At 36.4% G+C, this 14,760-nt stretch overlaps 1 protein-coding gene and 1 long non-coding RNA gene across 2 annotated transcripts; both read left to right on the forward strand.

Annotated features, from left to right (window-relative positions):
- The first annotated feature begins 334 nt into the window (after window positions 1-334).
- On the forward strand, window positions 335-6,144 carry LOC113076460 (uncharacterized). Its single transcript, XR_003281184.1, has 3 exons — window positions 335-2,614; window positions 2,847-2,907; window positions 6,104-6,144. It is a non-coding gene; the product is annotated as an uncharacterized LOC113076460 (long non-coding RNA).
- A 1,639-nt stretch (window positions 6,145-7,783) lies between these two features.
- LOC113076455 (calpain small subunit 1-like) lies at window positions 7,784-14,731 on the forward strand. Its single transcript, XM_026249133.1, has 11 exons — window positions 7,784-7,922; window positions 9,811-9,884; window positions 10,293-10,329; window positions 11,290-11,382; window positions 11,466-11,523; window positions 11,619-11,683; window positions 12,042-12,110; window positions 12,376-12,454; window positions 13,068-13,184; window positions 14,054-14,112; window positions 14,220-14,731. The coding sequence occupies exons 2-11, from the start codon at window positions 9,838-9,840 to the stop codon at window positions 14,244-14,246; spliced, it is 651 nt and encodes a 216-aa protein (XP_026104918.1). The 5' UTR covers window positions 7,784-7,922; window positions 9,811-9,837; the 3' UTR covers window positions 14,247-14,731.
- Window positions 14,732-14,760: the final 29 nt, after the last annotated feature.

A 14,760-nucleotide genomic window follows, 5' to 3' on the forward strand; every position in this document is an offset into this window, starting at 1 on the left:
TGTATTGGCACACGGTTAATTTTTATGTGTCAAGCTGTTGGTGTGGGTGTCTAAGACAAAAATTATTTTCATTATGCTTGTTTTTTTTATTATATATATATATATATATATATATATAATGAAAAAACAAGCATAATTTTAAATTTAAATTTTTGTCTTACACACACACACACACCAACAGCTTGACACATAAAATTTAACCGTGTTCCATGTTTTTTTTATTATGCTTATATTTTAAGATACTGTTTTTTCCCTCCTTCTTAATTGTTTTTTTTTTGTTTTTTGTTTTTTGTAAAGATTATTTGGAAACTGCAATCAGCAGCAAATAATCTTAAGACATGTTGATTCCTTATTCATTTCTTATCCAGTCTTATTATGTCTCTCTTTATCACTCATAATCACAAAATCAGAGAGTTCCAATTTCAAATCGAGATGATTTTAAAATGTAAGTTCAACCCTCTGAAGCACTGAACGGTGATGCCTTTGAAGGGAACATGGCATAGGGATGATCACTTTTCCACGCCCCCATGTTCTCGTCTTCATTCAGTGTCTGCATTGTAGCAGCTTTAAAGTGCAATACTGTCCTACATTTTATATGCTTACAAAATATAAAATATTTTTTTCAGCCTTCCCCTTTAAAACAGACACAGTTACAGAGTGTCCAGTATATTGGTAGCACTGCACATAGATAAGACGTGATTTTTAGCAGTAGAAAACATTAATAAGTCATTTCCCAGGCAATACTGAACATGCCACACTATTTCACGACACACACATACTTCATTAGACACGTTAGGATATCAGGTGACTTGTATGTTGTAGCAGCAAACCCAGTGCAGCATTACAGCATCTTCAAATCTCTTTTTTAGCACTAGATATTTGTGAATCATAATATTTATGCAACACCTGTGAAGCACATGTGAAGCACAGCTCATGAGACCACCGTTATAAAAGACAGGCTAATTAATGATTAGAACATTACACTAATTTGCAACTGTAGTGCCATGAGTTTCATCTGGACTGTTTAGCTATGTGAATTTTGGTGAATTTTGGCAGATGATGCTGTCACCTTCATCTTCATCCAAGGTCGTCAAAATTGCATGAACCCTGACTGTTTGTGTGAACAATACGATCCATCCTTCCCCTTTTAAAATAGCAGAAGAGTGTCTCGTCTAATCATAAGAGAAGCATGTACTGAAGTAATCTGTGAGATTACTGTTTGCTGCTTTCTCCTATAGATGTGTCTGTTTTTCAAAGATAGTTGTAGGGGAGGATCTCATCATTAAATCATGTTGTCAAGGCGACAAGTTTGTGTGGAGCATGGCTTTGAGCAGAGTGTGTCAGAGCACAGGCGTATTCCTGTCACCATTTCATCACTATTTCTGCATAACCTTGGCAATCCAAACTCCCCAAAAACCGCAACTCCACAACCAGGTAAATACATATGACAGCACTCGCTCATGCTGCTTTGTCAGACTGATTCATAGTATCAGATGTACACTGTAAGCATTTCTAATGATGCATGAAGTGCTGAGCCACATATCTGGCAACACAAGCAGTTAAAACATCAAATCACTGTTTGTTTTTTTGCAGGGTTATACATTAAATATGCATTAAAAAGTACACGTTCAGATTCGTGTGGTGTGTGTAAGAGTTGTTGGTCTTGCTCAGTTTCTGCAACACACACACTGCAGTGGTCAGTATCAACATTTACATGATGCTCTGTTTCTTTCTCTGCGTCCAGGGATCAAGAGCCATGAAGGCATATTCAGTCCCACACTGTGCTCCTGAGTTGATGTTGTTAGCATTATCACTCTTGATCAATAACTGTTAATGAAGGAGACCACGGCTGATTCGAGATGTGGCTCGTGCTCTGCGTTGCCATGGAAACCAGAGCTGCAGCGCTGCAGGCTCAAACTGGGAGTTAGAAGAAAAAGACAGGAAAGAGAAAAAAAAGGATAAAAAAGGAGTGGGTATTTCAGATGGAAAATAGGAGAAAAGTACTCCCTTTTTAACCATTAACGCAGGCGTTTTATGATCTTTTTATCCCTTTACTTATCAAAACACCTTTGGATATCTAATTTTATAAACAAATGTTTTTGGTAAATAAATTCAATTTTGGAGGTTAGTCTTTCGGAGGCGTTCGTGTACTCGCTGCACATCATGATCTGCTGTTGTTACATTTATTTTACTGTCTATAGTTGTTACAGATTATGCTAGCGTTCACTCCTCACGATTCATTCCAGTGGTCACAGCGCCCTCTGTGAGGTGCAGTACCGCTCCAGGCCTGTAGACGGCGGCGCTGAGTCACCCGCTTCATAAGTCCGCGATGAAACCACTTCGCACCGATCGAATCATCAGTCCTGCAAGTTCATCAACACTTCACTTGATTTAAAACTTTGACGCTACTGTAAACATTAATGAAGGACTTTTTATGGTTGTCCTATTAATTTTTAGACATAGAAAACTTGCTTAGATACTCGTGGGGGTCATGATAGTCAGTCTCTTTCATTCATTGTCAGTTAATCCGTGATGGTTAATAGTTATTTACATGACAGCGATGGCAAATCCATGTAACATTACTGCTGACATGAAACAGTACATTCTGAGGGAGGTAGGCTTAGAGATTTGTAATGTTCATTGTTTAATGAACGCATGTTATTGTTTTAATTAAATGTTTTGTACTTAGGCTCCTCCAACTATTTGCGTTAGTATGTTCCAAATTTTATAACGGATGACGAGGAGGAATATTTGTTGCAGTAGGACTTTTATCTGTGATGCTACTATGTACCTACATAACATGTCAGCAGTGCTTTATACACACTGCCCTGTGTCTCTTTTGTAAGGTATACAGAGCTCCCAAGCCCAAGTGGACACAGTTGTCAGGGAGGAGGCTACAGAACTGGGGTCAGTAACAGGCTATGTCTGATATAAATCAACGCAAATTTCCCAGTTAACCAAGTAAAGCCTGGCATAAAGGTTTTTTTATTTTTCCAATGGAACAGTTATTTACTGAACTTTCACTTCAGTAATAACAAAAAAAAGTTTAAATTGTTGTTTAAAGTTAATAATAAAATAACAATAATTAAAAATGTTATCATTTTGTATCATATGTGATGTGACAGGCTTTAATGGTCTGTACAGTAACACCTCAAAAAGAAAAACCCTCTGGTTTAATTAGAGGCTCAAGATGAGCAGAAATATGCAATTTGGTATATATAGTTAATTATATTGCCAAAAAGTAAGATGTAATTTTCTGTAAAATCAATGAGGAGGTCCTCATAATAGTATAGCAGACTGCTAAAAATTTATATAAATATAAGCTTTTACTAATATATATATATATATATATATATATATATATATATACCAGATTTTTCGGACTATAAGTCGCACCAAAGTATAAGTCACATCGGTTCAAAAATATGTCATGACGAGGAAAAAAACATATATAGGTGCTGGTATATAATATAACATATCATTAGAATATCATCAAAAAGTAGTTTTTTTTTCATTAATTCCATTCAAAAAGTGAAACTTGTATATTATATTCATTCAATACACACAGACTGATATATTTAAAATGTTTATTCCTTTTAATTTTGATGATTATAACTGACAACTAAGGGAAATCCCAAATTCAATATCTCAGAAAATTAGAATATAAATGAAGAACAATACAAAGAACGGATTTTTAGAAATCTTGGCACACTGAAAAGTATGAACATGAACAGTATGAGCATGTACACCACTCAATACTTAGTTGGGGCCCCTTTTGCCTGAATTACTGCAGCAATGCGGAGTGTCATGGAGTTGATCAGTCTGTGGCACTGCTCAGGTTTTATGATGAGAGCCCAGGTTTCTCTTATAGTGGCCTTCAGCTCTTCTGCATTCTTGGGTCTGGCATATCGCATCTTCCTCTTCACAATACCCCATAGATTTTCAATGGGGTTAAGGTCAGGCGAGTTTGCTGGCCAATTAAGAACAGGGATACCATGGTCCTTAAACCAGGTACTGGAAGCTTTGGCACTGTGTGCAGGTGCCAAGTCCGGTTGGAAAATGAAATCTGCATCTCCATAAAGTTGGTAAGCAGCAGGAAGCATGAAGTGCTCTAAAACTTCCTGGTATACGGCTGCATTGACCTTGGACCTCAGAGAACACAGTGGACCAACACCAGCAGATGACATGGCACCCAAACCATCACTGACTGTGGAAACTTTACACTGGACCTCAAGTAACGTTGCGTTGCGTCTCCTCTCTTCCTCCAGACTCTGGGACCCTGATATCCAAAGGAAATGCAACATTTACTTTCATCATAGCACATAACTTGTGGCTTGACACAAGAAATGCGACAGCTGAAACTCATGTCTTTGCATATGTCTTTGGTGGTTCTTGAAGCACTGACTCCAGCTGCAGTCCACTCTTTGTGAATCTCCCCCACATTTTTGAATGGGTTTTGTTTCACAATCCTCTCCAAGGTGTTGTTATCCCTATTGCTTGTACATTTTTTCCTAACACATCTTTTCCTTCCCTTTGTCTCTCTATTAATGTGCTTGGACACAGAGCTCTGTGAACAGCCAGCCTCTTTTGCAATGAACTTTTGTGTCTTGCCCTCCTTGTGCAAGGTGTTAATGGTCGTCTTTTGGACAACTGTCAAGTCAGCAGTCTTCCCCATGATTGTGGAGCCTCCCGAACTAGACTGAGAGACCATTTAAAGGCTTTGCAGGTGTTTTGATTTAATTAGCTGATTAGAGTGTCGCACCAGGTGTCTTCAGTATCTAACCTTTTCACAGTATTGGAATTTTCCGAGATACTGAATTTGGAATTTTCCTTAGTTGTCAGTTATAAACATCAACATTAAAAGAAATAAACATTTTAAATATATCAGTCTGTGTGTAATGAATAAATATAATATATAAGTTTCGTTTTTTGAATGGAATTAGTGAAATAAATCAACTTTTTGATGATATTCAAATTATATGACTAGCACCTGTTTAAGTCGCACTGGACTATAAAGCACTATTCGGACGGGACTAGTTTTCTAAACTACATTTGAGTTTTGATTTGTACCACCTGACGTCTGTGATTTTCATGTACCAATTCGGACGGGATTAGTATCCGTGTTTATTACAGAGGTGGGAGGGTCTGATTTGTGCATCTGGGCGTCACAGAGATCACGCGCTCTGTATGCGTGCATTGCATTCATTCAGAATGATTGCCTTAGTATTATTACACAATAAATACTAAATGGCTAGTATAGCAAAACCATGTTAATGTGTGGTTCCTTTAGGAGAGGGCGCTATATGTTGCTCAGTGCTACAGGTAGGCTACAGGAGCAATGAGCAGCATAGAGCGCCCTCTCGCGGCTGTAGACATTTACATTTACATTTACATTTACATTTATTCATTTAGCTGACGCTTTTATCCAAAGCGACTTATAAATGAGGACAGTGGAAGCAATCAAAAACAACAAAAAGTGCAATGATATATTAGTGCTATAACAAGTGTAAGTTAGGTTAACACAGTACATGTAGCATGGGCTTTTAAATAATATAAAAAAGAAAAAGAAAACAGAATTAAAAAAGAAAAGAGCAAGCTAGTGTTAGAGGTCTTTACACACACACACACACACACACACACACAATTGCATAATTAATGAAAAGAAAATAGAATACAAAAGGTAGAAAGCTAGTTAGATTTTTTTTTAAAGAATATAAATAGAATAGTGAGTGTTAAAGTTAGAGGGTCAAATAAAGATGGAAGAGATGTGTTTTAAGCCGATTTTTGAAGATGGCTAAGGACTCAGCTGCTCGGATTGAGTTGGGCAGGTCATTCCACCAGGAGGGGACATTTATTTAATTTAAAAGTCTGTAAAGGTGACTGTGCTTCTTTGGACTGGCACAATCAAGCAACGTTTACTTGCAGAATGCAAGCTTCTAGAGGGCACATAAGTCTGAAGTAACAAATTTAGGTAAATGGGTGCAGAGCCAGTGGTGGTTTTGTGAGCGGCTATTGGAAGCCAGTGCAAATTGATAAAAAGAGGTGTGACGTGTATTCTTTTTGGCTCATTAAAAATTTATCTTGCTGCTGTGTTCTGGATTAGGGTTTGATAGAACTGGCTGGAAGACCCGCTAAGAGGACATTGCAATAGTCCAGCCTGGACAGAACAAGAGCTTGAACAAGGAGTTGTGCAGCATGATGGTAATGTTTTCTCTTGGTTCAATTATATACAACTATATACTATAAGTAATATGTCTAAGTAAGATGACTTGGTAAATGTTCATCTTGAAATATTATAAAACAATATAAAGTTTATGCTTGTGTTTACTTTATAAAATTATTCATTCAAGATTTCACTGCATAAACATGTGTACCACAACCTGAAGAATTATACTAAAAGGCCTTTTACTTCAGTCAGAGGGCAGAAAGCATGTAGTAGTTTGTGAGCAAAAGGTTTTTCAGCAAAGATTGATGTTGATAATCTATCAAATGTGATACTGTATCAAAATGATACTGACATCAAAAACAATTTCATATTCATGTGTACAGGAAATATTTATTTACAAATGATGACTTATGAATTGTGCTCTGTGTAGTTGTAGCTCTTTTGTTCTTAACAAATATTGTTATTATAACTTCAGTATAAGCTGGAGAGGGTTTTTAAAAAGTTTATTTTTGTTTTCCTTTTCCAGGTGGATTGCCAAATCCCAAAGGAATGCTTGCTGAGAAACTCCCTGATTGGCTGCTAAAGTACACAGAGAAAATATCGGCTCTTGTAGTTTTTGCTGGAAAGACAGCTAATCATGTGCTTGTGAATACAAGCCTGGGGAGGGAATTATGGTAAAGAGAGTGCACTACCTATTAATTCCTTGTAGTTATCATTTTTAACCCACTTTCCCTCTTCCTCAGCCTCACAAGCCTGTTTGTCAGACTCCGGTAGCAGCCAAAACCAAACTATCAAACACAAGCGCACCAGTCTTTTAACATTTTCCTCCTCTTCCTGCAGTCTGAAACTCCTCAAACAGAAGAAAGCTGTTACAAGCTATCATTGTTGGTACAATGAAGAAGTCTGCTGATTCTCCAGGATGACATGTACAAATTCTATCTGCATGGTATTCACGGAGTTTGTGAGGATATTTTGTCGGAAGGTGTGGTGAATCTCTCATCAACGAAGGCTCAGGAGGGCAACACGCTGCCCCGCAGCACCAGAGTCTCCCTTACCATTCGCCATGTTCCCAAAGTTATCCGGACCAATCTCTTGCTTTGCAAGAAGTGACACATTCACAGACTTGCTTGAACTCTGAACCAGACAAACAGGTTATACATGTTTACACCCGCAATGCAAAGTGTGGGAAAGCAATATACAAGTGTCTACAATATATTATTGTACACGCAGAGCATTAGTGTCTGTAAGGGTATTTCATTATAGATACCTTACTTGGCGGCATGCAGCAGCCTTTAAAATATTTGTCTTCTCAAAGATGAAAGGTATACAGGGTTGTCTAAGCTTGTGCAAACAGATCTGCATTGATAAACAAATGGCTTTTTTGCGACATAAATAAATTGCTGTATTTATGCATTTAGCAGATGCTTTTATCCAAAGCGACTTACAGTGCATTCAGGCTGTCAATTTTTACCTATCATTTACAGTCTGTTGTATTGTGTGTGTGTTTACACGTTTGTATAATCCTGTGCCAGTCTGTCACGCAAACTACAACTCGTCGTTCAGGTGTTAAGTCTTCCCCTCCTAAAATTCTTGGAAATATGGGCTGGTCTTTCTCTACGATGTTTGCGTATCGTTCTTATGTGGGCTGGTAGTACGCCGTTTGCGTAACTTCTGGACTCTGCATATAAGTTAGTGTCAGTAAGCGCTGTACTGCCGTGTTAAGACGACAGTTCACTTTACCTTCCGCTGCTAACTGGTGAGTTTAAGCTTTCTACGCCCTTAACAGCGAGATAAAAAATATATTTACACGTGTAGTAGCAAGAATAGTGTCCAGAAAATGTATGTTGTATGGGAATTTTACTCGTTTAATGCAGAGTCATGTCGAGTTACTTAACTTGTTTAGCGTGCTAGCATGTTTTACTCGCATCCAAATTTAGTTGAGCATCTAATATACGTTCATGCTTGATTGTCCAGATTATTATTTAAATGCATTAAATTATTTAAAGAGAACTAAAAAATGCTGTTATCAGGAGAAGATCACTGTTGACAAAACCGATAGTCAGCAAGATCATTTACGCCGTATCGTTCGTATTTAAAGTGATTTAAAGAGTTAAAAACTCAGAATTTCCCATAAACTTCCATTTTTCTGCAACCTTTTGTTTATTTGTATTTTTCGCTTAAAAAAATCAAGTGGAGTTTAATTAGTGTGTGTGGTGGATGGATGGATGACATGCTTGTAGTAGGTGTGTCCACATTGTGTTAACAGTCACTGAGATGATTGATTCACAAACCCCCGTGTGCTGTATTTTTCTATTAAACCTTTCAGCAAACGTGAAATGTAAAAATTGTGTTGCTATTAATAATATGCTATTATATAATAATACCGCGTTTTTAACCAGTGCACTTCTAGTTGTATACATTGTTACTTCTGATAAGAAACAAAGTCTCATCTTTCAATTTCACTTCAGGAAATTCAAACAGTAAATGACGTTTTGACGCGCTTTGACGTGGCGCGACAGATGACGGTAGCGCAAGCGCGATCATGATCATATTTACTGCTAGGTTTATCCATAGATTGGGTTTAACGCGAAATAACCATGAACGATCCCTCGTGTAATCACTCAATCATTGTTTCAACCTTGGAAAGACGGCAACAAAACCGCTTGTAAACTAAATGTCGCGTATCATTTTATTTACATAATAAAATAAAGTCATCAGTGACCACAGCTCGGCAGTGCGCTATAAATGAATTCTAGAGAAGAGCATTTCGCAAAATATTAGAAGATTTAACGTTACTCATTATATTTAATTTACTTGTTAGTGATGTCTTAATGTTTAAATTAATGTAGTTATGAGATGCACTTAAAGTTTTTGCATAACTTTTTTTTTTTTTTAAGTTGAGCAGTGATTATTATATTTAAAACTAAATGTATGTTTGGGCTCTGTTGTTAACCTTTATAGTAACGTGAAAGGGCTCCCTATAGTTTAGAGCATAAGCTGAGGTAGATTTTTATCCCTAAGTAAATATTTGGTTCATTTTAAGCCAGCAATATAAATTTACAATCAATATTTGAGTTAATTAAAACAACCCAACATGTTGGGTCATACATTTAATCCAACCAGATGGGTTAAAATAACCCAATGCTGGGTTTGTCCATGTTTGACCCAGTGTTGGGTTGCTAAGATAACCCAAATAGAGTCATCATATTTTGAATTTTTTTTTGAAGTGACATTCAGCCAAGTATGGTGACCCATACTCAGAATTTTTGCTCTGCATTTAACCCATCCGAAATGCACACACACAGAGCAGTGAACACACACACACACACACACACTGTGAGCACACACCCGGAGCAGTGGGCAGCCATTTATGCTGCGGCGCCCGGGGAGCAGTTGGGGGTTCGATGCCTTGCTCAAGGGCACCTAAGTCGTGGTATTGAAGGTGGAGAGAGAACTGTACATGCACTCCCCCCACCCACAATTCCGTCCGGCCCGAGACTAGAACCCACAACCCTTCGATTGGGAGTCCAACCCTCTAACCATTAGGCCACGACTTCCCCAGTCGTTTTTTTGTACCATTGCAAGCTTAGTGTACTTATACATGTGTGTTCTTTAACAACTCTAGTTCTCTTCTTCCTTTTAAGGAGTGACCAAACCGTTAGTGCCAAAAGATGTTTCTAGCAAAGAAACTTATTGGAGGCATTATTGATGTGGTCAGGTAAGGCAATATTTCACTGTAGACTCAGTCTCTTTCTTCTTTACCTAAGCAAGTTTATATTATATTACCATTTTAATTTATATGGGTGTTTTGTGGGATTGTAGTTCACTGGTTCATATAAAACCTTGTTGGTTTGGTTCATGGTTTGTATTGAAGAATTGTTTAAAATCCCTGTAATCCCTACAAAATGCATGGGAACCACGGCCCTTTGAAAAGTGAACCCTCACTGTTGCATGGAACCCCATTTTGGATATTTTGGCGTAATTTCAGATGCAGTTCATGGAGTTACTTTTCCATGTGAATGTGTGTGATTATGTGTTTGTCTTTTTGGAAATCATTTGAGAATGATTATGTTCACCACTTCAACGACAAAAAGCCTAATTATGACACCTTTTCTTTTTTCCACAGCAATATCGACCCCGGCCAGTTTGTGCCTTCAGATCCTGTGAGTAGCAGGAGCTCTCATTGTGATGTTATACATCAGCTTGTCTAATGCTTGTTGTCAGTCAGTTTCAAAGAAGAGCAAATGGAAAGAAACCTGCTGTGCTCCTTTAGTGCCTATATCTCTGATGTGTAATATATGGGGCCACAATTGTGGTATTCAATAATTAAGTGGGGAAATTAATTTAAACAGTTACAATTTGTATAAATTAAAAAAAAAAAAAATGTGATAAATGAATTTAAAAATCAATAATCAGGCAATGAATAATCATGTAAATAGATTAATAATCAATTAAAAATAATGTAATAAAAATTAAAATACATATTACTATTAGAAATACAATAATACCAATTACTGAGAGATAATGATTTAACAGTGAAATAGTTTGGTGATAAACCGATAATAGTGCTATAGAAAAATTGAGAAAATGCATTTATAGCTGAACATGCATTTTTTATTACTTTGTCAAAATATGTAATAATATATTAGTCTCATATTAAATATATATATATATATATATATATATATATATAATTTATTTTTATATCAGTATATACTACATTTAATATTGTGTCTGTAATTGTAAATGTCTGTAATAATGATATTTTAATTTTTTATACATTGTTTAAATATTTAATTCGATAAAAATCGGTGGTAAAGGAAAAACTATTTACGCACACGTTAATTGGTCAATGTCCATTGATTTATTTTATTAATTGATGTGTCAACTTCACAGAAGAAATGTCTGTATCATAAAGACTGTAGAGAAAAGCGCTTTCTGTCAATCACGTCAGCTTGAGAGTCACTGGATTGCTTGGTCAAAATATGAGTGATCGAGAGTTCTTGCGACTTGAATAATATTTGCATTAGGATGTGCTTCTAAAGTCAGTGGATTTTTTATGTGTGGAGAGAAAATGAAATGAGTGCATTTGAAATACTGATACTATTGCCATCCCTCCCCAGCCCCCACCCCGCAGACCCCTAGCTTATGCTGAGGCCAATGAGTCTGAGGAAGAGAAGCAATTCCGCAGAGTGTTCCAGCAGCTCGCTGGCGATGTTGGTATTTGACGCACAAATATTCATATATACAAATGAATACAATAAACACTGGCTATCATACACATTTTCTTTGGTTTCAGGACATGGAAGTAAGCCCCAATGAACTGATGAATATCCTTAACAAAATTGTTTCCAAACGTGAGTGATAAGTGTGTGTGTGTGTGTGTGTGTGTGTGTAGTCTTAAGTCTGTTGCTATATAATGATGCTGATTCTCTCTGCACTGTTATTGCAGATAGTGATCTGAAGACCGATGGCTTTTCCATCGAGTCCTGTAGAAGTATGGTGGCTGTCATGGATGTATCCTGCCTCAATTCATCTGAACACTTGCTCTAATACAAACCAACAAGATGGAGTTCGCATTTTTCACAGTAATTTTAGTAGAAAATATAATACAACTATTCTGGTGTATACAAAAGGTGAAAATATCTGTCCAGGAACGGTTTTGGACGCTACAAGTGAATTTAGGCATCACAATATTGTAATGCAATATCATTTTGATTGATTGTCAGGTGACATCGAATGTAATATAAATGTGAAAATAAGAGAAATTAACAAATGAATACACTATCTATATTCAGTAGCATAAATAAAAAAAAGTCTTTGAGGCTGATGTTGAGAATGATTGATAGTGTTTGGTCTTGACTCAGTGCTTCAGAGTGACAGCACAGGTAAACTGGGCTTTCATGAGTTTAAACATCTCTGGAACAACATCAAGAAATGGCAGGTGAGTGGATGTAACAACCGGAAGATTTGCCTTTGTGTGAAATTATTTTTATTTTTATTTTTTCCCCAAGTAGAGTTTTACAAAGTTGTGTATTTGTTAATAGTGTTGATCTGTTCATATTGCTAATCGAAGATTTACATGTTTTAGTATAACTTTACAACAGAAACTCTGTATGAAGACTAAACAGATTAATTACTGAAACAGAAAGACCATTAAAAAGGCATCGAGATAACCCAGTTAATATAATAGGCTGTCTGTTTTATAGGGAGTTTATAAGAGTTATGACAGAGATCACTCGGGAACTATTGGAGCAGATGAGCTTCCAGCTGCCTTCAGAGCTGCAGGTAAACATTGTCACCATCTCTAATGGCGACATGAATAAATCTCAATTCATGCATTCCTTAATTTATTTTAGTTAATGACCTTTATATCTTAAATACACATGCTGATGAGGACTGGGATTGGGAACCCCTACTTTATTTAAGATAAAAGGTCGTATTAATGAAAATTGCTTGGACAATAACAACAATCTTGGACAATATTAGTCCTATGCTGAGTCCAGTGGGAATTGGTCTCTGAACAACACTGTTAATTCGCCACTGACAAAAGGGACTTTCAATATAACTTGGCTGTCTATGCTGTAGAAAGGCAGTTTCTTTATTATTATTATTATTGTTGCCACATGCCTATAGAAAACACTACAACACCCTCAACGCACAATCCATCTGTCCATGGGTGGTGATACAAAAAATTTAGTTTTGACAATAGTCCCAGAACTGTTGAAAGTCTGCACACTTTAGCTGACAACCATTATTTGTTTACATAAACTATGACATTATAATAATACAAAGCAGGCTGTCACTTGGCAAACTTGCCCTTTAATATAGGTGTATTGTGGTGATCACTTTTGAACTCTGTTCATCCACTAAATCGTATTGTCTTTTGTGTCTCCGACAGGTTTCCCTTTGAATGATCAGCTCTTTCAGATGATTATTCGCCGGTATAGCGATGAGACTGGAAACATGGACTTTGATAATTACATTGGCTGCCTTGTGAGACTTGACGCTATGTGCCGTAAGTTGATTCTAGAAAGTTTTAATATAGGAAAGTGTGTGTGTATGTGTTTTTTATATATATATATATATATATATATATCTATCCATATATCCTTCCTATAGTTTTAGCAGAGTGAATTGGTTTCTTTCTGGAGTACATAAAGTAGAGTGAGGAAAGGAAATGAGGGAGTAACAGGATCTGGAAATGTATACAGTGATTTAATCTAGTTTTCCTTCATCTAAAAGATGGCTTGTTTATTAGACATTTAATAAAATGACTGCTGCAAGGCCAACTTAATGTTCACTCTTGTGGTATGCAGGCACTTTATATAAGTTTTGGGGCCTTTAGTCAATGTCTTTGAAGCCATGTGCTAGTGTACTACTGGGGTTGGATGGTGACTCGACTTGCACAAACAGGCACTACAAGTGTTTGTCTAATAAAATGGGAATTCCCCTCCCCAATGACACGTCTCTGACTAGAAATATCAAGTATCAAAACTGTCTGGTGTAACCTAAAGGTTATTGGAACATGTCAAAACAAGAAAGAAAACGTTGTTTGTCAGTTGGTTTTCATGCATCTTTAAGGGAGCAGTTAAGGAATTGAGGGTGTTTAAAAAAAATAAAAATAAAATTACTCAATTCAATTACTTATTGACCCCTTTTTTTTATATATATAATAAATGGTCCTTTAGGGCTCTGGGATATCTCTTTGGATCTGAAAGTTAAATTGTGTATGCATAGTGCATCTGTAGAATTTTTTTTTTTTTTTTTTTTTTTGCATTTAAGACTCATTTTTAAGTGATGTGTCGTTAAATTTATACAGAATAAATGAAATTATTAGTTAATGAAGTGATAAAAATATTAATTCATGTCTTATGTTGACTATAGGTGCCTTCAAGACCCTAGACAAAGACAATGATGGCACAGTCAAGGTCAATGTTCAGGAGGTAAGAAAATATTTTACTAGTTACCTTATCTTAAAATAATTATCATATTTACTGAGGATAAAATGTTCTGTAATATACATTTATAAAATAAAACTCTCTCTTCACAGTGGCTGCAGCTGACAATGTACTCTTGAGTGATGTGAAGCCCTGCAATCAGTTCAGATCGAAACAATCCGTTTAATGCTTCTATGCAATATTAACTTTCTGCTTTACACCGCTCCCTCTCTTGTTTCTCTCGCAGTTTTATCACTAATTCCAGAGAAATAGCCACTGGGGTAATCTGGGTCACTCTACTGTGCCATTGTCTTTCTCTAAGGTTTACTTCTACCTTATTTCCTTTTTTCTTTTTTTGTGCGTGTAGCCCATTAATAGCATTGTTTAACACAAAGCTAACCAAAGAAAGAACTTTACGAGAAATGTGTCAGAAAATGAACAAATATGCTCTAATGAAGAGTCTAGGTGCAGTCACAAATATGCAAAACTGTATCTCATATTTTTGTTGTCAGTTGGTGCCATTTTGCATGAGGCCAATGGGGGGGGGGGGGATATTGCCACGTATTAATCATGAAAATCTGATGTCAAATGCTATTTTATATCAAATAAACAAATTATAAAGTGATGAACTTTTCTGTCTTTCATCATCGGTTT

The sequence above is a fragment of the Carassius auratus genome, chromosome 5 (assembly GCF_003368295.1).
Source record: "Carassius auratus strain Wakin chromosome 5, ASM336829v1, whole genome shotgun sequence".
Classification (NCBI taxonomy): domain Eukaryota; kingdom Metazoa; phylum Chordata; class Actinopteri; order Cypriniformes; family Cyprinidae; genus Carassius; species Carassius auratus.

What these genes read in the sequence shown, in the direction of transcription:
- LOC113076455 (XM_026249133.1), top strand. Translation starts at nt 9,838, where the DNA reads ATGTTTCTAGCAAAGAAACTTATTGGAGGCATTATTGATGTGGTCAG. An exon ending in AGCTGCCTTCAGAGCTGCAG is followed by an intron (nt 12,455 to 13,067) that starts GTAAACATTGTC and finishes TGTCTCCGACAG; the next exon opens with GTTTCCCTTTGAATGATCAG. An exon ending in GAGACTTGACGCTATGTGCC is followed by an intron (nt 13,185 to 14,053) that starts GTAAGTTGATTC and finishes TGTTGACTATAG; the next exon opens with GTGCCTTCAAGACCCTAGAC.